Source organism: Perna viridis, chromosome 15 (assembly GCF_037379345.1).
Source record: "Perna viridis isolate PV_CMFRI_1.1 ecotype Kerala chromosome 15, ASM3737934v1, whole genome shotgun sequence".
Lineage (NCBI taxonomy): Eukaryota > Metazoa > Mollusca > Bivalvia > Mytilida > Mytilidae > Perna > Perna viridis.
The window spans coordinates 8,198,614-8,225,818 of NC_142459.1; the positions used below are offsets into that span (position 1 = coordinate 8,198,614).

The window sequence follows — 27,205 nt, forward strand, 5'->3', positions numbered from 1 at the left end:
GCCTTCAGACGGACAGGTCGCGAGTTGGATCCCCACCGAATTACATCAATTACCTTATCAGATAGCTGATCACTGTTTCGCCATTGTTACTTATATGAGATAGATCATCAAATATCCGACTCAACGTGTCGGACAAGAATATAATTACAAAACAGTGCATGTTCGATTGATCAGCCGGTCTTGTCCTGAAATGCCCCCCCCCCTAAAAAAAAAAAAATATGGAAAAACCAATCGATCACCTTCACTTGTGTATATTATAAGCCTTCGCTACAAATCTCTTTGCCTTCTGTTTGTCATCCTCTTATCTATACAGTTTTACCTGTAGTGTTAAAGTATTTTGTAAGCGTTTCCATCTCATTAAGTGCTATTTGCCCCTGACAAAGGCTCTTAGTGCTCTTCATTATGTTTTACTTGCATTTTATTTTTATTAAATTTTCCCTTTACTTTAATAAAAACGGCTATGTTTTACTTATTTATCTTCATTTTCTTTCATTCGAAGAGCGATGGTACATGAAGGTCTGTAGGATGTTTCCTACTCCGCTCTAGTAAAACTGGTTACATGTATGATGATAAACTTATTACGTATCAGTCCATACAAAATTCAAACATTGTCTATGGTAGAGTTGACTCAATGTGTAGAACAATCAACCGAACAAACAGTGCATTTTCGGTCTACATTTGCTACATTTTCGCGCAACGATAGTCCTTTCTATATTCAGATCTGTATTTTTCAGAAAACCATAGTTTTACCTTTATCTTCCACCAACAACATCAAACCAAGTCAAGAACGATGACTCTTGCAAAGTATTAATTTCATACACTATCTGTATTTTTCATTTTTACCAAACGCTGCAAAATGGTTTACGTGATCGGTGATCAGTTTTGTATAGCATAAACAAAGTGTCATCAAAGGAAAGGATTGTCATGTCGGCGAACATTTGCAGGAGGACAACCACAATACGTGTTAATGATATGAACGTACGAACTGTAACTTTCCTTTTAGAAACCTGTTCAGGTGAAAAAAAAAAACTGCGACAGTTCCTTGAACACTGGATCACCAGTTTTCTTGGGCTTATCATGATTACCCCTTTGGAATGAATGTCAAAACCCACATTATTTTGCAGACAGAGGACGCTTTTCATTTGTTTTTCATAATTCATACTTCCACGTGCATGTCCGGTGTTAAAAGAATAGGCCTGCATCAGCGCTAAGTTTGTAAAAGGTGACTAAATTGTGCTTAGAACCCTAGCCGGGGGCTAGGACGTTCTGCCCACAGGGCAACTGGGTTGAATGGGGTACCTCTGACATGCTACATGTACATGCCGGGTAGTAGGGCAATCGAAACTTGTCGATCCTATTATCCTTGTATGCCATCCCACTTTTCATTTCATCATCATTTTTTTGTTCATTGCCCAGATGAAGAAGAAATAGCCCGGATGGAGAAGAAATATTGCTTCTGTGGCGTTCAACACCAATTAAGCATTAATCAGTCATAACTCATACTTGCAATTTCATTATTTTCATCTTGAACTTGACGTGTAGTTACAATGATCACGATCAATTTTCAATGTCACCTTGTCTCTACAGTCTGGGTCGAGTGTCTAAACCTTTAGAACATTTTACCCCTGACGTGGACCGTAAGGCCGTAAATTTAGGCCTCACTGAATATTTTATTAGAATCATTCTTACTTAGCTAAATAAGAATAATGAAAGTGTGAGCAATAGCAACATTTCACTGAATACAAATAAAATACACATAAGCCCCCCCCCCCCCCCCAAAAAAAAAAAAAGAAAGAAAGAAAGTAAGAAAGAACGTTTGTTTGTTTGTTAGGGTTTAACGCCCGAGCAGCAATATTTCAGCTATGTTTATCGCCTGAATATAGGTGAAATATTGCTGCTTGGGCGTTAAACCCCAAAGGGATGGGCAGGCCACTGACAGAGCAAAAAACAAAGTCGAAACGTAATAACTACTTGAAGTTCTAAATTTATTCCATTAGTCTCTCAAATTAATACTACATCGTATACAAGTGTAATATTTCCTCTAAGAATTAGAAGCTTAACGTATTTGAATCGTAATGAGTTAATGGTAAAAAAACCCAAGTCTTTCCATAAAATGTTTAAAGGAAATACATGTAGTTCGCTTCCCCCTATCATCCTGGTGTAAATATGAATTCTCTTTTCTGCATCCTCTGACACTTCTAAGACGAACGAACTGCCAATTTGTCTTCAATAGACCGTAAAGTATGTGTCCATTTGTTTTGTTTTCTGAGCATGATTCAATATTTTTTTCAATTTTGCCTGATTCTTGGAGATTCCAGAACTTAAGTAGCGATCTTTATAAAAATCAGGCAGGAGGAGATTCATGCATGTCAAAAACCCACCGAATTCACTAATGTTTCTTGTTCAGAATCAGTTACCAACGATTTAACTGGTCTTAGTTTTTCATTTGCGCGTTGCGCTTATGAGAAAAAAATTATATAGATTGCACATGAAATTAACAATTTGTAAGAGTTATCGTTCTTGATATTTTTTGATTTAGTTGATTTTAGTGGGAGATAAATGTATGATTTTCTAAAAAGTGCAGAAATAATTATCGTTATGTGAAAGTATAGCATTTGTAGACTGAAAAAACATCGTTTGTTGGGTGGGTTTTTCTACACCATGAACCACGTTATCTTTGGTAGTGCCTGCATTTTATGTGGACTCGTACTTAAACCGTACAATGTATATATGTGATTATTAGTTTCTGATAAAGTCTGCTATATATTTTATTCATAATTCTGTATCTTCATCATTCACTCACCCTGTTACAAAAGAGTGTAATTTATTTTATGCAATAACAACACGAAGAAATATTGCGAACATGCTTGCAAAAAGAATAACCCCGCTTTGTTACATGTAGGTATTAAATTGGAAATATCGTGAAAATCATAAATTAATGATTTACAGCAAATATATATTTTATCAAAGCTTTTTTATTACAATTTAAAACAATTTGATTTATTTAAATGTGAATTTTATTCCAATTAAATTTGCCTTTAAACTATCATTTAATCTGGGAAATTAATTGTCAAAATGAATCTGCTATAAATAAAAAGTGAATTAGAAATTTTCCACTGCATTATTTGTACTATATTTGCTTTGCAATTTGAAATTACTTCACATAAAATGTTCATTTCATTTCAATTTAAGGAGGTAGACCTAGGGTAAGCGACACAACGCTTAAAAAAAAATCATTGGAACGTTTGTGTGCAGCATTTTACATCCATCTTAAGTAAGCATCTAATTAACTTGGATTGATTTTATTCTGCTTCAAACAATAGCTTGAAAGGCCTTGGTGAAATTGAATATGATACAACCATATCACTGATTTCAAGAATTTTGTCCCTTACCCTAGGTCTACCACCTTAAATGCATCCTTTCTCGCAGTGCTACATGTACACTGATACAAAACTAATGCTTTGCACATGACAAATTTTGTTTTCAATTTTTGTCAACTATTTCATACATTTATCACAAATGCACCCTTTCTCAAAGTTGAATGTTGGTTTTAACTCCTTATTTTTTGTGCAAAATTTGGTTGCTTATTAAGGAAACTTTGAAAACTTTTTTGAGGTATTCGTTGTCGCTTTAACAATATGTTTACACTTTTGACATTGAAACCAAAAAAAAAAAGTTTGGGATACAAAATACCATGTGCCAACCCTATCATATTATATGTAGAATCCGCTTGCTTTTTACATGGAAGTTAAGAGAGGAACCTGGAAATGGAAGACAGTGGTGGATCCAGAGGAAGAATGCAAGGGGTTGGCATTCCCCTTTTTATTGAAAAATAAAAAAAAAAATCATGTGTAAAATTGACAAAAACGGCAAATAATAATACATGTATCCTAATATCCCCTTTTTCTGAGAAACCCCGGCTGGCATCCAAACCCTTTTTATCCGGAAGTGACGTATGGGAAACAAAAAATAGAAGTCATTTCATCTAATAGAAGCAGCAAAATCTGTTGAAATTTTTTTTTTTTATTATATGCGTCACATGAAATTTTACTAAATAGTACAATTAACAGGAAGCTGACCTAATATAAAAATTGGCAAAAATAAAATTTTGTCTATAATTGAAAAATAACATAAATTTTCCATGTGCATATTGTTTATTGCGCGAGCAGACAAAATTTTTATCATAGCCAATTCTTATAAATTAATTTTAAACATATTTTTATCTTTAAACACGAGGAAAGTAGCTCTAAATTAAACTGAATAATGGCGTGTCAATATTTTTTTATCCATTGAGATATAACAAAATTATTTTAACCAATCAGATTACAGTATTTATCTCAAAATAATTTATATCTTAGTATTAGCTGAGAATTCCATTATGCATCGCCTAAAATTATAAGTGGTAAGGTAAACATGGGCGATGAACCTAAAGATTTGACATATGGGTTTTCATGCAAATGCGATATACCAAATATCTAACATTTACTCAAGCTGAAAAAGTGTAACAGATGGACAAGTTGATAGCAATATGGATATAAACGTAAATAGGCAAAGGCATGGAGACTGGACTCAGAATCATGACTTGGGAGACGTGATCTCTGTGGATAAAACCATACTCCAACTGTATCTCTACTACTGTAACGAACATACATGTAGCCATATTTCATGAAATTCAAGCAATTTTTTAAATTGATGATGGCATATTTTTAGTACATGTAGAAGATCATCCATTAATAAAATCAAATTACAACAGAAATACAGGTAATCTCTGTGGGCTATGTGCATCTCAAGGGTGATCACTATTACAATTTTTCTATCAAGAAGAGTTAATTCTTCTTACCTTCACAATTTTTGCCATAATATCCAGGAAAACACATACAACTGTAAGTATTTGCGTTACTTTGACACATTCCTCCGTGTAGACAAGGGTTTGGTTCACAGATATACGGTTGAGCTGAAACATATTAATCATATTTGTTAATTAGGATAATTGTTTTGAAGAGTTGAACAACCAAATCAACCAGAACAATCAAACAAAGATGCTCCTGTTATCTACAGATGACGTCAGCCGACAGGGTTTAAAAAAAAAGACGCTCAACCCCCAAAACAAAAAAAAAAAAAAAAAATAAAAAAACAAAAAAAACAAACAAAAAAAACAAACAAACAAACAAATCCTTTCAAGAACAGAAAAAAAAACATGGTACATGTAATTAAAAATGAACTTAGCTATGTAAAAACGTTTTTGTCTTTTTAAAGAATATTATTTAATCGAGTATTTTTATATATAAATTTATTAATGTCGGCTTATATGTTTATATGAAAACCAATGATGTTATTGTTTTTATAGTCTTTGTATGATGTACATTGTATTATATACTGAACCCGAGACTCCTACATCATCCCAAGGGCACAGGCCCGCGGGTAGATACAGGTCGAGGGTTGATACAGCATGTGATATAGATATTAACATATGCTCATTATATCATATACTTTAACCATACTTCAAGTATGGTCTGTGAAAAGGGGGGGGGTGAAATAAAGTATGCGATATAGGTCTAAGGTTGTGATATAGGTTATGCGATATACATTTGTAGGTCTAGAGGTGTGATATAAGGTATGCGATATAGGTCTAGGGGTGTGATATAGGGTATGCGATATTGGCCTAGAAGTGTGTGCATCAATGCATCATTTTGTTTAAATTTTTGTGCAGTAATATATCAGCTTCCACTCCATATGATATTACTTAGTTGTTCAAGTATGTCAGAGCTACATGTAGTTGCGACGATTCTAACTTCTTAATGCGTTATTCTTGCCTAGGTGGGCATTTGGACCAAGGTACGACTCATACGCTGCTTATGTTTTTTTTAATTCCGATATCCATAACTTATCGCCAACATAATGTTGCTAATGAACAGATTATAAAGGATAGATTTTCATAATCTTACTTGGTGCATCTTCTACACAAGTCCAATACTTATTTGAAACTGGTGTTGATCAGATTGGTGATTAGGTTATTACCAGTTACTTTCATTTGCTTAATTTTAATCGTATTTAGTTCCTTTTATTTTTACGTATTTGGTTCATACCAGTTTTTAGTGGAGTCCGATTTGCTCATTTGCTTTTGTTACTTTATATGCATGATTTTAGTTATTCTATGTTCTTTGTTGTGTGAGCCTGTTTTCCCATGTCTGGTCTTTGTCCCTGAATTACATTCTTTTGATTACCGCCATAACCTTGGTTCCCTTGATTACTCCTTCTGAACTTTTTTATTACTGTTTTGTTTTTATCGATTATGACGGATGGCAATTTTGCGCTTCCCACTGGTGTTGAAATATAATACCGGAAATAACGAGTTATAATGCAAGTGGGAGGGTTAGCATGCAAAAAAAACATTTTTTTATAAACACACATTGGTTTAATCTACCATTTCTATTGGAAATCCCGTATCAGGTCAGGACAATTGCGGAGGAATCCAACTTCCAGATTTTTATCCTGATATCTCTATATGTTATTCGCGGGGTTGAGTCGGAAATTGCTTTGACGTCCAGTGGCTGATTTGGCAGACAAGGTGGGGCCATTGGCATCGGAACAATCTCGACTACGCGGGTTTACTTTTGACCATATTTCTTTTGACTTCTGCTAATATTTGATCAGTTCTGTAATTTTTTTATAACCCTAAGTAACGTGCAATGTATCGTACAAAACAAAACGGTGCTTCAACAGTAGAAATCCCGGATTAAATACAAATCCAGAACGACGCTTTCAATCTGACTTTAGAGATAAAAGTTTTGTTTCCAATTTATTTATGATGCGGAATTTCAATTCAAAACCGAAGTCCACATGTATTACGATTCATGTGTCAAAAGCAGGGTCTCTCTTGAAAGATAATCAAAACTTCAATCAAAAAATGTATTTTCTATAGCAAATATGGTATCAACGAACAGGAAAATGATTCCCAACTAAGGTAGGTGTAAGAAGCACGATTTCAACTTAAAAGTCGTTTGAAGCGGTTAAAGGGCAGTACTCTGCGGTACAGAAGAATCTCCACCTTTTTGTATGATACATCGTTCTGACCCCAACACGACAAATCAATATCCAAATTAAAAAGAGAAAGGTTGCAGGGTTAGAGGAATTCGGACTAGTATTGAGTTTGAATGAAGTTTGCTGGTTCCGAATGCATTAACATGTTTTCATGTTCATTTTATCATCCGTTTCATGTTCATCGCCTGAATATAGCTGAAATAATGCTGCTCGGACGTTAAACCCCAACAATCAATCAATCAATCTATTTATTGTTATTACAAACTTAATATGACTGAGATTCAGCCAACAACCGAGCATCGCGTTCGTACATTCTAGGCACTGGCATGTTTTCTTGCGTTACTAAGTCTTTTTTGTTAAATAAAAAAAGTAGGACAATAACCGAAAGCGGCAAGATAGGCTACGATTGGCCATTAAAAATAATTCATCGCACCAGATCTAGATTCTGTAATTGATTCTGGACGATTTGTACGTTGTTTATGTATATCTTCAGATTTTGATTTCAATTTATTGTTCTCTGACCCGTTTCTGCTGACCTTTTAAATACCATGTTCCGATTGTGTGTGCGTTTTATCGAAAGCCTCGCAAACATCGTTATTGTTATGTAGAAATAGTAAAGCGTCATATTTTATAGTCGTATTTACCCAAGTGCGGTTCCGTTGATAAAACTTCCGTCTTTATCCTATAAATACGCAACCACTTCCCACAATGCACGAATCAGATTATCCGGAAGTGACGTATGATTTACTTACTTTGACAGTTGGTTCCTTCAAACCCATAAATACAACTACAAACACCAGCTGTACACGTGCCACCGTTATAACAAACAGTATATTCACAAGGATCAACTGTAAATAAAAAGTTCCTTTTGCAACACGTAGTAGAAATATACCAAAATGTGTGTATTATATAAGTTAAAATAAGAAATATTTTTAAATACATTAAACCTTATTATGGTGAAGCAGATTCTAAAATATAAAGAACTCCCCTTAGCTCTACATATCTAAAGCAAGGAGAGGGGTGGGGTAATCTTCGAGATACATAAGTGCATATCAGATTAACTTTAACTCGTGGATAGTTACGGTGTATCCATCTGCGCCATGAAACTGATTTGTTTAACGTGTCAGTTTTCCTTTCCTCTTTCGATTACCCGGACTAGACTTTTTGGAGCAATTCGGCGGAGGTTTCTACAAAGGAAGAGGACACTTACCCTTCCCATGCACCTTCCATGCTTCCAGTTTATAGTGGAGTCCGAGTTGCTCATTTGCTTTTGTTACTTTGTATGTATTGTTTTAGTTACTTTGTGTCCTTTGTTGTGTATGTCTGTTTTCCATGTCTGGTCTTTGTCCCTTGATTACATTCTTTTGATTACCGCTAAAACCTTTGTTCCCTTGGTTACTCTTTTAAATAGATATTAAAACAGTGTCATAACAGACAATTGAAAGCCATATTCTTAAACTAGTAAAAGACTGGAAAATACATTATTTTCTTACCTTTATTAAAAAGTGAATAACTTTAGAACATTACTCACAGGAAGAAATGGTATACATTAATTCATGTAAGGTCGTACATAAAGTTACAATAACGTAACACCGCATCATGTAAGGGTTACGATTCCTTCCCTTTACCTGCAATGGAGCAGGCAACCAGACATTTCTGGCCCTCGAAATGGAAATCTTATTTCAACTACAAATGCATGCAATAAATGTAACAAAAATGTGGTCACTTCTGGGATCGGAACTGTTGATACATTACATAGTCATGGAGTACAGTGTACATGTATACACTTGTAATACTGGGATCGAGATACTGGGACATCATATTTTGTATACATCAATTTGCAATGGCATTTTTTTTTCAATTAAAAGAAGGTGTTCCAACCTCCTTCATATATATTGAAGAACTGTTCACCAGGTCCCTGGTACCCGTTAACGACGTTTTTTGGCCGACTGGAAATAAAATGATTAACAGAGGTACAATTTTGTATATTTTTGTTATGCATCAACCATATTCTTTTTACATTGAATCCTGGATGGGAAATTTTTAACAATAATATACCTTTTTTCAAGATATGTATTCCCCGGACGCATTGAGGTTACTATCCGAACTTCGGTTCTGTAAATTAAACCTCAACCATTGACATATTCTATGCATGTAGAGTAAAGATGTCTACATAGTACAGTGTACATGTAACTGGGAAATATCAAAAAGATTAACTAAGACAAAAAAAATGATCCCTCGAAAATCCGACAGTTAATATACAAGTTTTTGTATTTCGGCTTCGAAAATCATGGATTACTGGACAGCAACGCGCGCTTTCGTGATTTAGGCGATAGGATTAATAGTACAAATCTCAGTTCTTCATCTTTTTAATTCTAGATGTACGGAAAGAACAACTCGGGCATTTTTTCTATAACTGTAAATGCATAGGGAGACAATTGGGGCTCCATATACATGTATGTAGTTAAACCATACACTAACTTCATCATCATCAATTTACGGTACATTTATAATGAACCAGTCATACGTTAACGTATGAATTCAACATCTTGTTACTTTTTTATCATAGGGTAAGTAAGTCTCGTCACGTAACTCCGTGGTTTCACGAGAATAGGTCAATATATACCATTCAAGTTTATAGAAACTCTGCAGATAGGAGCGTTGAGTTCATTATTAAAATAAAAAAAAATCTAGATGATAAATAGAAGATTTTGTATTGTAATGGAGCATTCCGAGATCCCGGAAGTAAATAATAAAATGCAAATTGGTCTTAGGACTTCAATACGTTCTACATTGAAAATTTCAATGGGGGAAAACGAAGCCAGAACGAGACTTACAAACCTTACTGATAGTCGTTACTGTCTTCACTTGAAAGAGCAAAGCCTACTTCAAGACGTCAGTAATGTCCGTTTGTCAATGCAAAGTCAAAATCGAATCGCTGATTAGGAAAAAAAATCTTAATATCACAAAACTTATCACATGATTCTATTGTGCGTCTTATATTTTGCATTTTCTTCTCAGCGACTTTCAGGCTTTCCTGTATGTTGCAAAACAGTGATTTGCTATTCGGGAAACAAGTTGGGGGGAAAATGTTTTCTTCATTGATGTTTTGGCAGAAACTTTAAATTGCGATGCCATATCATGGGATAATAGTGCAAGTTCTTTTTAATATATTGCCCATATCATTTTTATGTAAAGGACCGGGGTATTCTTTTTCCAAATTTCTAGATTATTTATTAGACCCATGTTAAAATAATTTTGTTTTATCTGAATGCTATGACTTTGTCATTTTGCTTTACAAATATCTAACATCAGCTGACTAATTATCAAAAGTTGGAATATCCCCTTTTTTGCTCAAAAACTTAGATCAATTATATAGTAAAACAAGAGGCTTCCAGGAGCCTGAATCGCTCAGCTGGTTATTTTTTGCTTTTGAAGGGCAATAACACTAACAAGGAGTTGTCCAAAAAATTTGACTCAAGAAGACTTTGGTAGGACTTTTCATAGGGATCATTTCAGCAATTGAAAGTTTCATTCTACCTATCATAGTTTTAAAGATATTGGCGGAAAACTTAAAAAAACCGTCATTTTTCATCCCTTCAAGGGCAATAACTCTTACATGGAGTCGTTATTATTAATTACAAGTTATTTATCCACTTGCTTCAATTTTCATCATCGGTGGACTTATAGCTTGTGTCATTATATTTAAAAAAAAAATAATATCTAATTGGGATAATTTTCAAGAAATGTTACACAATAGCCAATTGTAGCTAAAAAGTCAGCATGTATTGTTCATAGCTCACATGAAAGATTGAGCAGATTTTATTTATACCTTATAAAACAAGGTCTGTGAGTTTAGGTTCATTAAAAATGACAGTGACGGCAAATGCAATGTTTGCATTGAACTTTGTACCAAATAAGTTAGACTGAGTCAGATTTGAGTTTAATGGCTATCAATATACATGGTTAAAACAACTAGAGGGGACAGAAAATATTGGAAATGTACTGTTCCATTTTGTACAGGGACAGCAAATACTTATTTGGACAACATAATCAAACTTGGGACTCCACACTCACATGCACCTAGCACAGCAACAGTAAAGGCAGAGGCAGTACTCAATTCGATAAAACAGAAATGTACCAAGGAAACCACACCAATACCAACTATGTACGAAGAAGAAAGAACCAAACTAGCAGATGAATATAATACTAAAACATTCTTAAAGATAGATTCCTCAACCACAGATGACAGCTCAAGATTATGCAGACCAGGCATCCTTTTGCATACGTATGGAACTCTGGTAGCGATAAATTGTTTGAATTTTCTCATTCGACCAAGACCTCACTGAATGGGACGTTTTCCCCTTCAATGACTGTATCCACACAGTTATTGGATGATAACAACGTTCTAATTACATAATATTTAACGTTCAAACTATTGTTTCAATTAATTCATATAAAATTTTGAAATGAATATTTTCAAACCGAATAACCCACTCCCCATACAAAATTATTGTTTCCGAACCCTTTATACGAAATCCTTACTTCCCATCCCTTCATACAAAATCCTCATTCCCCAACCCCCATATGAAATCGTCATTACTTCATACGGAATCCCCTTTCCTCATTCAGATATATATATTGTACCTTATAATGAGAATCTTATACCATACACGCACTGTACTTTCTGAACCTCTTAGATCGATCAAACATTTTGAAATCAACCAATCAATAACTAGTTACTTCCCTTCAGCTCTTGTTACGCTAGACATGCATTATTCCAACCGTATTTAACATAACCAAACAATAAAAATGAAAATTATACCGTTCAATTACTGATTCTCTACAGAATTACAATGTTGTTTAGTTACTTCCACACCATCCAGTTTTTTCTCGAATGAAACGAGTTACAAGAATTTTAATATAATATCAAGATTCAATGATTCGATTTAATATCTGTATTTTATTAGTGGTTCTAATGCAGAAAATGAGCGTACACTTCCTGGTTCGTTGAGGTGTATTTCATAAACTGGTGATTATACATGCAAGTTAAAAATCTGATCTAACTCTCTGTCAGCAGAACAATTTTAGAATTGTCTATCGGACGGAAGCGGTCAATATCTTTTTTTCTACAAATGAAATACACATATAGCCTCGTGTTTTAGACTCTTGTCAACACTGCAGATGTCAGAAAACTGTCCTTTTAGTCAAAGTGAAGTTTTGAATTGCAGTTATTTCAAATTCAAAACATGCGAATTATTTTTTACTAGAAATATTACAGGGCCGTAGTCAGGTTTCCTGAATGGGGTGCGAACTGACCACTGATAAGCAATTTTACTTTGTTATCTGGTATGATTTCTCTTTAATTACAGGCTAAGATGTAAATTAAAGTTTTTGTTTTTCTCAAAAGGGTTGGAAAGGGGGGTGGGGGTGGTGCGATTGCACCCGTTGCACCCCCTAGCTACGGTCTTGTATTATATAATAACATATGAACTTTGTTTTAAAATAACTAAAACGAAACCTGCCATTATCACTTCTAACTTCTTTATAAAATTAAAACTTTTCAATTTATTTTATGATATTGGTGTGAATATTTGAAAGAAATGAAATGAAAAATGGGGGGAGAAGAATGTATGGTTTTCTCCAAAATACGGATCTTAATTCAGAAATAACCATTGTTATGTAAAAAATATGATATTTGTAGACTGAAACAGCATTATTTGTTGGATGGATTTTTGTAAACCATGAAGCACCTCTACCACAGGCAGTGAATTTTGTATATATTGGTACCCTGGCGCGGATCCAAGGACTGGCGTACCGGGCGTACGCCCACCCTTCCTAAATAGGTAAGAAAAAAAATTTCACCCAAATAATATGTTTTGCCTTGCTTTGGACGGCATTTAATTCAATTAACGCTCCTACCTAAACTCAAATCCTGGATCCGCCCCTGGTACCTAGGTAATTTCAGTTATGTTGCTAGACCATAAAAAAGAAATTATAAGAAACTATACGATTTGCCTAACAAAAATACAAACTCTACACATGAGCGTAGATGGACCTGATTGCCTCTGGCTATCTTGCGGTTCGCTTGTCTTCCCAAATAATTCTCGTAATGGCTTTAAACTAGGAAGGCGTTTTGTTGATTAACGATGTTTGATTTTAATGTGGCACAAATTATACTATTATAAATTAAAATTATAAATTATAATTTATATTGTTATATTGTTATTATAATAATATAGCATATTATAAATTTTATAAATTTATATATATATACAACGTCTCAGAATGTGACGACTATATTAGCTACACTGCTCCATCGGATCAAATTGATACAGGGAAGATACCGTAAACTTATAGATGGGTCTGAAAAATTCCCAACGATGTTAGAACTGTCAAATTTGCGAAGCAAATTTTTGTCGTTCCCTCCGCGGGACTCGAACTCGTACCGCTGTGACATTCATTTGAATAAAAATAATTTTAATCAAAAGATTATGCGATGTTCAGTTTCGCTATTAGACCTAAAAAAGAAGACGAAACATAAAAACCGATTTGCCGAACACAAGCTCAAATCCTGTACATTATAAATGAAGAAATTTAACAATGCCGTGAGAGAAGTTTAGGTTATTAACGTGTTCATTAAATACTGTGTTTAAAAGCGTCTAATTATAATGTAACAGGTTTGGCAAAAATGGCACAGCACGATTGCTCAAAATGAGATAAACTGAGAATATTAGCTTAATGTTACCATGAAAAAGGTGATTTAAAATACAACACAGCATGATCGTTCGAAAATGAAATTTTATCAGGACTTTGCAGAAAGATTTAATGGGAATTTACCATGTTTGCGGTTTAGGAAAAAGGCATAAAATAGTTAATCAGGGTTAATAATAACCATATTATTAATCTGAATTCTAATTTAGCAGAGTGCATCAACAATGAAGATCTTTAGATTAAATAATCGGTGTCAAGTACTTCTCCGTCTAAGAATCAGGCAAAATGTGTAGAAGGTGTGGCACATGAAGGAAAATTATTGCATTTTATTGCATTAACCAAGTATTTATACCCGCGGATAACTTTCAGAAATAACATCAAAGTACGTGTTTGTAAAATTTGCCCTTTAAAGATATTGATAGGTAAATTTTGTTGAAATGCACTATGGAAAAATGGCTGAAAAATTTTCCGCACTTTTTTCTTATATAAGCAGTCAAAAAGTATCTGCGTCGCAGATGCTTCAGGATAATTCAAATAGCTTTAGTTGTTTTCTAGATGTATTGAATATATTTGAAACAAAAAAGACCAAATTGAGAAATATGATGTGCCACCCATTGTCTGATTCTTATTCAGAATAGTACTTAATTTTATATCATTTCCATTTTAACGAAAAGATAAAACATGCATTTGGTCCTCTCAAGTTTTTTTTTCGATTGAGTCCAGTTTTTTTTCTTTACAATGAAATCTGTCTAAAACTAACACTGAACCAGCATCGACCGCTCTTTTTTCCGACGCAGTCGGTGTAGTTTCGCTTTTACCCTTCGACCTTAAAGACGCTCCTCCATGGAAACGCAAGTCACCAGATCGCAAGTCTGCTTCCCGATTGGCCAAATACTGATAAATTAGTGACGTTCGAAAAAAAAATATCGAAAATTGCGTGCCATGTGTTATTTCCTGAATGAAATGCAGAAAATAATAAGTTAAAAGAACAAATTTTACTGCATCGGCTATCTTTTTTTAAAGATAGTACTTGTTTAACATTTGTTAATCGAAAACCTGATCAATTATTGTGCCAAACAATCCTACTAAATTTTAATAAATCCGTCCTGCTGTTTTAGAGGAGTTGTATACACAAAATGTACCATTGTGGTAAATGCAGAAAAAAACCCATCATAACCCCACAACTCATATATCAAATATGTATTTAAAATATGTATTTAATTTATATTGGAAATATGTATTCAAGTATGTAAAAATTGTATCAATATACATTGTATTTATATATATATCAAAACAGCAGTGTAATATAAGAGTAATCAAGGATACGAAGGTTCTAGAGGAAATCAAAATAATGTTATCCAGGAGCAAAGACCATACATAGAAAATAGACACACACAACAAACTTTTTTAAGAATATAAAATAACCAATATACGTACAAAGCAACAAAGTAAATTAGCAACTCGGTCTCCGCTAAAAACTGGGAGCATGGACCAGGTGCACCGGTAGGGTAAGCGTTCTCTATTTTTCTAGAAACACCCACTGAGATGTCAAGTCAAGTCCGGGGTAGATGAAAGGAAAACTATGACACGTATAAAAATTAATTCGTGACACTTTTCTAAGCAACGCAACTACAAATCGCAGCTTCTTGATAATTGGTATCTAGCATCAGATAAGGGTCCCATATCACTGGGTCTGATTACAAGCCTGTCAGACATCTACTTCCTGTTAAACTAAAATTACCATTTTTTTTTAAAACAATTTTATATTTTAGAAAGTAGTCTTCATAACAATCAGGCAGACAGCGTAAAATAAATCATGACGGAGCCAATCCAATAAGGTGGTCAGTGCTACCTCATATGTGTAACTCAATACTCGATGTAAATTTTTTTTATCGAATTTGCTAATTCTATCATACATGTAGTTGTACAAATACAAATTGAGTATGGATTGGACTAATTTTGGCTGGTTATATGGTACAAATTCTGGCGGGAAATTTTCCCGTAGTTTCTATAGTAGAATAAAACCATGCTGCCAGTGCATTGCTCGTTTCACTATTGTTGCTTTGTACGTATTATTGTGGTTATTTATGCCTCCAAAACATATGATTACCCAGTCAAAGTTCAATGATTACCCCGGTCAAAGTTCAAAGCTTAATAACTCCCCTATAATTTAGTAGATCATAAATTACAGTTAAAATACACAATTACATATCACATCCAATCCGCTACAATCTTACAAAATTTAGTAAAGTTTCGCTTACAAAAATGTGATAGACGGACGGACTGACTGACAGAGCAAAATTCAATAGATATTGGACCTTATGATTTCTGAGGATAGAAGAAGTGTTCATTTCGAGAAACATAAAGGGGAAAATGCATTGTCTGAAAAGACGGTTTTGGACATTTAAAAAAAAAATGTTACAAAAATAATATTATACAGACTTTAGATAGTAGTCCTGGTAAGAGTCATGCAAATTCTTTAATATGTAATCTCCTACAACTGTAAGTGCACTGGTTATATGAAAAACCAATGCTTATATCTGTTTACTGTAAGGTTTAAAACAAAATATTAAAAAATAAAAATATGTAGACTTTCCAACATATATTGCATTTTGCATAATTCGTACATGGAGTACTACTTGATGTTTGAAGCCGAACTTATTTAGTCCACTAGTTTAATTAAATCGGACGACAATACGAAAGGAATACTTTCCATTATATTTCTTAGAAACAGAAAAGGTGAAATTTGTTTTGTTTGGAACTGTCGACATGTTGAACTGATATAATTTTAATTTCTTTTAAGGACGTAGACCTAGAGTAAGGGACATAACTCTTGGAATCAGTGATATGTTTGTATCATATTCGATTTCACCAAAGCCTTCCAAGCTTTCATTTGAAACAGAATGAAATCAATGCAAAGTACTCTTATGCTTACATGAGATTAATATATAGAGCCTGAATACAAACCATCCAATGATTTGTAAGAGTTGTGTCCCTTACCTCGGGCCTACCTCCTTGAGTTGTCGATTACTGTTAATAAGGTTTTCTTAAGATTGAACCGTTCAACTCGAAGTTCATCAGTTATCCAAATATCAGTAAACCCAATCATATGAAATTCAAACACTGCCAATGATAGATCTGAATCACGGTGCATAAAACAGCTAACGAACTGTTTACTGGCTCAAGTCCTTTATTTTATCCACTCGGAAAAATCAACAAGTAATTAATCCCAACGGTAGGCTAATCTGTTTTTGACTCTGCCTTTTTCAATTAAGTTTTTTTTCTAAAAAAAACCTACGATGGTTTGCGCTAGATCAGATCGTATAAAAGAACGAATATTAAATGGCAGATATTTTGTGCTTTTTTTTAATTATCGAAATGTTCTGGTTACAAATGAGATTTAATCATGCTTCAATTAAAGTGCTTTTATGATGTTTTCAACAACACTTCTATCAATCCATTTAGCACCTAAAAAACTTTCCATTAATTTTTTTCTGACATTTTTTACCTTAAATTCAAAGTTCAGCGAAGCATGGACCATTAGTCGGGAAAAACATCCCAAATATTTTTTTTTATTATTTGAAAGGTTAGTGAAGCAAAAGATAAAACATTTCATGACATTAAAATCTGAAAGTTTTTTCAAATAATAAACTCGCTGATTGACTTTTTACATGGTTGTGGAAAGACAATACATCACTCTGTGAGTGTCAGGTCACAGTCTGCAAACATAATACCTTCCTGGTGACATATCATATTGATTTTTAAACAAAAAAATAAGATAAAATAAAATAACAAATTGAATTACGAGCACAAACAGCATTCGATAATCCGATTTTTTTAAATTATTTTTTTATGCCATTTAAACTATCAAGGAAGTAAAAAAATGCACACCATTATAACGTCATGGTTGATAAAACGCTGACAAGGTACTTGGTTCGGTAGAACACGCTAGAAAACGCCCTTGTAACTAACGCAGTTACGTCTTGTGATTATAAACCCCTGTCTGTAGACGGTTTTATTAGTAATGCAGTATGTTGTCTCGTCGTACATACATCCCAATGTCCTATATCCAGAACGCTGAACATGTTTTTTTTAATAAAATTTAGTAGAAACCAGTCTTCGTAAGAAAGTCTTTTCTGGTTGTTTTCGTTGTTTGGTTATATCTAAATTCCCGTTTTATAGCCACGTGTGAAATGTTGTCATATCACATGCAGTAGCATATTTTATTATAATTAATACTTATCTGACAATGGTTTTTTTAAGTCGCTAAGATTGTTAGCGACTTCTTGCATTCAGTACTTTACATTCGCATATGATTTGAGTAGTTATTTCTTACTACTCTAGCCCCGTGCCGGTCCGGGTGTCAAAAGAGTAGGCCTGCAGCAGCGCTAAGCTTGTCGTATAAGGCGACTAAATAGTGCTCAGAACCTTAGCCGGGGGCTAGGGCGCTCTGCCCACAGAGCAACTGGGTTGTGTGCCCCAGGTGTTGGAATAGCGTGTTACATGCTGGGGTTGTCAGGCTATAATACGGAAAACCTGACCGCAAACCATAGTGGTGCACCGTGTTGGGAAAGATGCCACGTTCCTCGCACTTTAAAGGACCCTAGTGTGGTATTTTCCCGGAGTAGAAACCATAGGGCTCCGCCACAGGAGGCTAAATTGCCCGACCCTACCCACCTCTCCCTGTTTCCAGTGGCAATCAAAATTTGTCGACCCCATTGTCCTTGTGTCCCATCCCATGTTCATTTTATCATCAATTTCATGTTCATCGTCTGAATATAGCTGAAATATTGCTGCTCGGACGTTAAACCCAAACAAACAAACAAATCTTACTACTCTACATTAAGCTGCAGATCGGTGCCGTGTTTATTGTCATAGCTTCATAGTTCTAGCTTCATACGAGATCAAAATGTACCGCTTAAATATCATACACACGTGTTCTACGTGTTTTATTTTTGCTTGTGTGAGAATGGGAAGTTAACATTAAAAAGATGAAATGATCGGTTAGCATTGAAAATAACCTAGTTGAACATTCAGACACAATTGGCTACATAAGTCATATACATCATCAGGGCCTTATATATATACCCAAAGATCGCTAACAATTTGAGAGAAACTTGTGGAAGGAAAAATCACCCGCACTTCCTGGTAACCACATGTTTTTATTGAAACACGTTCGGGTAATCATGGTTACGAAAGAATAATTATATGAAGGAAGCAAAGCTTCTAGCGGAAGTCACCTGAGTTTAGAGCATACCGCATTCGTGCCATTTTGGATGCTGATAGAGAGCAAATCACTGGAATAGAATATTTGACGATTAGCGAATTTGGACACTTCAGTCTCTGATTTATTCATAAAATTATTTTACTTACAAAATGATGTGTAATACAACATAACTAGATCTGCAAATTTAGAAATCATAGCAACGCTCTCACTTTTTTGAGATGAACTCTGATGGCAGTTTTTTTTTGAATATTCACTTCAAAATTCGTATTTAATACTTCATCATCACAGTGACTGTTTGCGATTACAAGCCAGTCGCCATTTAGCATTACATTATCAATGCAATACCCCCGTGCGGGTCTGGGTATCAAATAAATAAGCCCACAGCAATCCCAAGATTGTGCCCCAGTTTCTGAAATGGGGGGTCCGTTGCATGCTACATGATGGGGTCGACAGGCGATATTACGGAAAACCTGACAGTTGTGCACCGTGTTGGGAAATATGTTACATACCTCGCACGCTACGAAACTGTCTGAGGTATTCGACAAGAGTAGGAGATTCGACCTCGCTACAGAAGTATACGTTTCCAGATCCTACCTTTCTCGCCCTGTATCAAGTGGCAATCGAAATTTGTCGACCCTATTATCCTTGTTATCCATCTAATTTTTCATTTCATCATCGTTTCATGTTCATTATATCATCCATTTCATGTACATCGCACGAGTATAGCTAAAGTATTGATACTTGGGCGTTAAATATCAATAGATCAATCTATCAGCTCAAAACAAACAATATGTAAAACTAAATATCGTTTCGTATTTTTCATGCTGGTGTTCACAAACTGCAGAAATATACAAGAAAAATTATTTGATAGAAAATTCATCATGCAAAGATACAAACCTAGTGGTATTAAATATCGGCAAAACAAATTACCGGAGAGTATTGCAGGGTTTTGGTATCACTCGGTAGGAATTTAATTACTAAACGATTTTAAAACTAGGTTTGCAAAGACGCAAAATGGTTTGCATTATCACACCGTTAATTCGAGAGTCAGATTTAAAATCAGCATTCACAATTTGTAGTTTTTATGATTGTACATTGTTCGCCATTGGTCTGGAAAAAAATACACACAATATGTATAAATGAACTCAACCTAAACTTATCTAAATTTAATTTTCAAATTAAATCTTTTATCAAGCAATAGAAGAAACTTCAATTTTTATAACAAAACAAAACAAAACAAAACAAAACAAACATACAAACAAACAAACCAAACAACAAAATAAAACAAAACAAAGAAAAAAATTAACAAAAAGAATAATATAATTGACAAAAAATTGGAAAAAAATATACACAAAAAAGAAATAAAAAGTCAATTCTGCACATTTATTTTATATATCACTTATATCACCAATCTATTCTAGTTTTGTTTCTTTATATTTCAAGACTATGTTTGTTATTAAAAAAAAAAACTTCATTGTTTTTTTTTGCCAAATGGTGCTGACATTTCTGAAAATGAATGCTTACAAGGTATTATTGCATTAATTTTAATAGAGGAACATGTGTAAACAAAAAACCGGATAATCCGGTAACATCTCTAAAATATATACTGCAAAAGTACTATTATTCATCGGTTACCTGGGGTACCAATTTTCGTTGTTTTCGCAGGTAGGTCAAACCACGAAATTTTGTTCCCAACGAATAGAAGATTCCCAGATTGTGAATACTGAAAACTTCAAAACCATGAATTCAAGAATTCGCGAACTTGTTTTCTTCCCTGATCCACGAAAATTGGTATCCAAAATTAAAGTACCTTCACAGTATATATTTAAACTCCATTTACATCATTTACATATAAATCCTTCATCTTAGTAAACAGTAAACCTGTCTTAACCACACCAGGTTTAAATTACGTAAGGGGTTTTATCACAATTAAAACATTTAAAGGTCGAGATTAATATAACTAAAATTAATTTCTAGCAGTTATAATTTTGTAATTGTGCTACCATAAGACAAAAAAAAATCCTAAATTCTCATACCATCCCGACCCAATTTTTAGACCCTCTCAGAAAAAAAATATTTTTAATTTAAAAGCAGAGTACGCTTCCCCTACCGGTGCACCTGGTCCTTGCTCCCAGTTGTTAGTGGAGTCCGAGTTGCTCATTTGCTTTTGTTACTTTGTATGTATGATTTTAGTTACTTTATGTTCTTGTTGTGTATGTCTGTTTTCCATGTCTGGTCTTTGTCCCTTTTAATTACTGTAATAATCTTGGTTCCCTGATTACTCTTTCAAAATTTTGGCCAATTTTTCATAGATTGACAGGATTTTCCCTTAAATGGATAAAATAAAAATTAAAATTCGCCCGCCCGCCCCTAGTTTTGAAAGAGTAATCGAGGGAACCAAGGTTATAGCGGTTATCAAAAGAATGTAATCCAGGGACAAAGACCAGACATGGAAAACTGTTTTGTTCTAAGTGAAAAAGTCGTAACAGGTAACTTTTTTATTTGGTAATTCTCACGAAGTTCAAGATTGACAAAGTACTTTTTGAGTAAAAGCTATTTTTAATAACATAAGGGTCACAAATCATTCTAAAAAATGTTAAAATTCACAATTTTGCATTAAATGGGTGACTGATACCTAAATATTTCAAAATTCTTCAAAATGTTATATTCTTGTAAAATGTATGAATGTGAGCACTTTTAATGAACTCGAGGGTATAAAATTATTGACTAAAATGCTATTTTTTTGTAATATAACTACCATTTGGGTGACTGCGACTAATATATTTCAGTGAAAATTCTTCAAAATTCTTTCAAATTGTATGAGTGTCAACACTAAAGTTCCATAAAGGTCTAAAATTTCTGTATAAACTGTCAATATATATAGGTAATATGTATCATGCCGGTGTCTAGATCTGCAATCAAAAAGAATTCAGTCCAAATTATTTAAAGTCAGGGGCGTAGAAAGTACGATAGGCAATAATATTTGTTGGTACTGCATGTTATACATAAAATTCGGGTAAAAAATTGAGAAAGTTCAAACACAGCAAGGCTTCATTCCCGTCGTACGAATCGGGTTTCGTGTGCTACGTCTTTTTTTTCGTAATCACGTACATGTACTGTATGTAATTCAGAGAAGTATTCTCGAGCTAATGACTGTCAGAATCTGTCAGGAACTCTCCTAATCTACGTATCTGTTCTACTTAAAACAGTTCATGACAGGAGGGTGTCAGGATTCATGACAAATCATGACACAGAGCTTGTCCAAAGTCCTGACAGACCCTGACAAGGTGTGTCGCGGGTCAGAACAGTTTCTAATCGTTTAGAACTGTTCTATGACAGCGATTTTCCTGACAGGATCGAAGAGAGGTTAGAAGTGATCGCAACTGCAGACGGTTAATCACAGTCATCGTCCTTGGTAGAGAGACCAAAAGAGGATAGCACAGATTTATGGTTTTCCACAATTTCTTCTTTGGACAGTATGGTAGCAGTATAGGTCTTTCTGTTATATTCTACGTCTACCTCAGATAATAAACATTGGATGTACAACGTTCTGCAGACAAAAACAATGTTGTTTTGGGCTTTGTCTGTTGGTGCGACAACATATTTGTCATGTATATTAGACAATGTTTAGGCAACATTTGGATCTTTGAAAACTGATGTAGCATTGGCACTCATTGACCTACTTAAAACTTTCATTCGTTTCAAAATTAAAGACCTCACGGCCTTTAACCACTCTGAGAGAGAATCTATTTCTTCTTCTTCTCGTTCTATCCATTTTCTTTCGTAGTCCTCCATGGCATCCATATGAATTTGAAAGTTATAATTCCATTTTATGGAGCTCGGTTCACGGTACTTGGGACCTTTAGAAAGGATATTACGTAGAGATACGTTTTCGACGATGATGGACCAATCATCCGCAAGGACGTGACCAGAATGACCATCTTTGAATGGAAAGTTTTTACAAGAGCAGTCAGGTGCTTTAACCTTGAAGTCCTCAATCTCGAGGTTTTGCAATAGCGTTTTAAAATTGAAAATTTTAGATGCAATGGGTGAAGTATAGGAACATTAAATAATATATATAGATTTGTCTTTGAAATATGGGGGAATTTTGTAAATTTTTGTAACGTTTTTGTGATGGAGGATGTTAGCCAAATTAATTGGATCTATACCTTTGTTGACAAACATTAGTGAAAGAAATGATCGTTATTCTTCATCTTGACTTTTCATACAAAATGGTTTAAAGAGTCTGTGGAAACCAATATCTAAAATGATGGCAACAAGTCTGTATAATGATGAGGTAGGGTCAGAAACGGGAGTGTTAAGACTTGTTTTGTAAAGTTAGTGTAGTAGAGTGAGAGGTATAGAATAGAGTTTGGTTCTAATGTGATAAAGTCCAAGAGGTTTCTGTATGAAAGGAAGGAAACCATCTATTGAGACATCAGGTAACTTAGGTGATGTATAACAGCGATGACCATGCCTCCTTTCCCGTCTTGGAGTTTTTAATTGGAAGAAAATATAGGATTTTAAACCGTAGCAGTTATATCAAGCATTCCAAAGGCGGTTATATTAAAAACGTTTGAATTTCACTTTATACAATTTCCACATCCCCCATTCCGCAGTGTCTCTATCCTCTTTCGCTATCGAAAACTTCCAATCCTCTCTAGAATCCCCTTTACTTTTTCATTTTCTTCATTGTGTAATCACATTACCAAATTAAATTCATACTTTAAAATTTTGAATATTTAAACGATTTTTTTACAATGATCTTAAATACAAATAGACACTTTAAATTTTCTTTAAATCCAATTTTCAGATTTAAGATTCCCACCCCATCTCTCATCCACTAACTCTGCCCACTTACTTTACCGGTACACCTGGTTCATTCTTCCAGTTTTTAGTTGCTCATTTACTTTCACAACAGGTATGGTGTACATGTCAAAGAGACAACATCTTCACTGGGATGAAAATGTTAGCCCATGGCCACCCTTTTGTCTTTTTTTTTGGTCCTTCTTTTGAATTCTTGTTTCTCTTCCCAAATTATTTTATTTGACTCCTTATCAAATTTTTTGCCTGCGTTTTTAATCAGATTTCAGATAACTCTGACCGTTTTTGAGTTATGAGAAATTCAACATTTGGTCAAATTTGAAAAAAAATCTGTGGTCCTCAAGAACTATCCCTGCTAACGTTTTTCAATCATATTTTAGATTATCTATTACGGTTTTTGAGTTAAATGAATTTACATAGCATGTATTTGTATATGTGTCAAAAACTAATATTGTGTCCACATTTGTCCCTAATGAACAGATTTCACCAAACTGCGATCGTATCACGCTGCTATCCACGAAGTTTCTTTTTTATAATTAAATAGGTTACAAACTGCCTGACGATACATTCCGCTCAAAAAGATACGTGATTTGAAGTGGCTCTCTCAATTGTAACACACATTAGCCTTTGAAATATCATATGTTTATATACCTTTGCAAGATCTACAGGTAAATGTATTTTTATAGTACCTAAAATAAGTCATAGTTGCTAATGTTTCCTAAACCAAATTCTATGTTTGATTCTAAGCCGAAAACAAAAAGTAAATACCCTTTATAAACAGAATTTTAAAAGAAATAAACGACATTAATTAAAAACTATAAAAATAAAAAAAAGACGTTGACACTTAATTTTATCATGGAAGAACATGCTAACAATTAAGAATTCAAATTATTGTGTTGGTTATAATAGCATAAACAGACGAGTGTATAAAATACACGGGGACACTTTTTTAAAATTGGGTACGGGCGTGCAGCTACCATTTAAATATATGAAGATTTGTCACTTACAGAGTGAGGAGTTCAGTTCAGTATTATAAGCATAACATTTTTTGTGTAAAGATACCGATAAAAAGTAACAAATATGGTAAAACTTGATGACATATTAAAAGTGTAAGAAAAAATGCATGGAGTAGAAAATTTTGCATTGTAATGCCGAGTTTCGAGATCCCGGAAGTAAACAATAAAATGTTGATCGGTCTTCGGATTTCAATACGGAAATTCTGGTAAGCAAATAAAATTAGAACGAGACTAACAAACCCTATACGAAGATTAATGTGAATTATGTATCTTGGCTAACCGTAATTCTGTCTTTACCGAAAGAGTAATCAAGGGAACCAAGGTTATAGCAGTAATCAAAATAATGTAATCCAGGGACAAAGACCAGACATGGAAAACAGACATACACAACAAAGAAGCCCCGTGCAGGGCTAGGGCGCTCTGCCTACAGAGCAACTGGGATGTGTGCCCCAGGTGGTGGAATGGGGTACCCCTGGCGTGTTATATGTTGCGGTTGTCAGGCTATAATACAGAAAACCTGACCGCAAACCATAGTGGTGCACCGTGTTGGGAAAAATGCCACGTTCCTCGCACGTTAAAGAACCCTACTGTGGTATTCTCCCGGAGTAGGAACCATAGGGCTCCGCCACAGGAGGCTAAATTGCCCGACCCTACCCACCTCTCCCTATTTGCAGTGGTAATCAAAATTTGTCGACCCCATTGTCCTTGTGTCCCATCCCTTTTTCATTTCATCATCGTTTCATGTTCATTTTATCATCAATTGCATGTTCATCGTCTGAATATAGCTGAAATATTGCTGCTCGGACGTTAAACCCCAACAAACAAACAACAAAAACAACAAAGCACATGAAGTAACTAAAATAATACATACAAAGTAACAAAAGCAAATAAGCAACTCGGACTCCACTAAAAATTGGAGCATGGACCAGGTGCACCGGTAGGATAAGGGAACATATTTTAAAGACAAATGCTAGTTTGGTTAAGCTTGGTTTCATTGTATCACAAATACTTACTTATGTCCAGGTCAAAATGTTCCCAACCATTTTCAAACGTTCCTTCCTTGGTCCTGTTACTAAAATCTGTATCAAAAGCTTGGCAACGGTTGTCTACTGAGTTGTATGAAATGGAGCGGCAGTGTGTATCATCTGAACACGTAAATACACACATCAAAATACTTTCAACAACTTTCATCCAAACCTGACCAGTCTGTTCAAAAATATTATCAAAGTCTTCATTCCTAGAGGTTTTCATTTGTTGCATAAGTTCTGAGCTCCAGCATGCCTTCATAAAAACTAGCATGAAAACAGCAAATAGGTTCAGATAACACATTTCCATTTTAATATCAATATTTAGTTATTTCACCGGTAAGGTAAAACACAAATATCCTACAAAACTAGTCCATTTTGGAAATTCTTAAAATGTTTTATGGATAAATAAACCATCGTACATATCCTAAAAGTTGTTCACATATAAATGCTCAAGTCAAGAGTATAACGTTCAAAAGTATTTATTGAGCAGTGAAAATTATCCAATAAATATGATTGTTTGTAGTAATGTGTATATATCTCGTAAAAAACTAATTTTGTTTTAACTTATTTCCGTATGAATTCTTATTTTTTTAATTTGTATTGTCAAAAACGAGTTTAAAGTCTCCGTATTGCGTACGGCAAAATCTTAAAACAAGAAAAAATAGTCGTCAAAATTGCTAAATAGACTTTAAAATTCATGAGATATACTCAGATTTTAAACAAGATGATAGCCAATCAGCAGTTTATTCGATATCTGGTAACGTTTTCCCCGTATGATTAAATGATGGAATAACATTGACAGATACTCAGTGGCTAATGTAGCATCACACAGATGATCACTGCAGTATACATAATATCTGCTTCACTTACAGGTTTCATATAAATGTCATTTATTGTATTTATTGATAACGTCAATGATAAAATCCAGTTCATCGGCTTTTCCTTCCATGACTTGTGTCCGTTGAGTTAAATGAAATGGAAAGTAAAATATGCAGGATTCGAACAGTTATCAAAAATATATATTCAAAGAACAAAGACGTGACAGGAAAAAAGTAAGAAACAACAAAGAACATGAAATAATAAAATTAACACATACAAAAAAACAAAAAATAAATGAGCAACCCGGACTCATAAAAAAAAAATTAAATTAAAAAAAATTAACAAAATAAAATTGGAAACTTAAAAAAGGTGAGACTGTAAGGTAAATCGACAAAATGGATTTACTGGTGATGCGTACAATACGGTCATGTCATTCCTGATGGAACTGTTCATAATATATCAATGCTAAAATTCTCTCAGAATAACTATGCTAACGAGTAAAACCTCGACAGGCAGTCGTGAAATTGACTGCCCCT

General features: G+C 34.2%; 1 protein-coding gene across 1 annotated transcript; it reads right to left on the reverse strand.

Moving 5' to 3' along the window:
• Positions 1–1,971: 1,971 nt before the first annotated feature.
• Positions 1,972–26,600, reverse strand: LOC148596801 (uncharacterized). The gene is made up of 4 exons (XM_088564136.1): positions 25,836–26,600; positions 7,794–7,889; positions 4,841–4,954; positions 1,972–2,804 (listed from the first exon to the last, which is right to left on the reverse strand). The coding sequence occupies exons 1-4, from the start codon at positions 26,155–26,157 to the stop codon at positions 2,800–2,802; spliced, it is 537 nt and encodes a 178-aa protein (XP_088420262.1). The 5' UTR covers positions 26,158–26,600; the 3' UTR covers positions 1,972–2,799.
• Between the last annotated feature and the right edge of the window lie 605 nt (positions 26,601–27,205).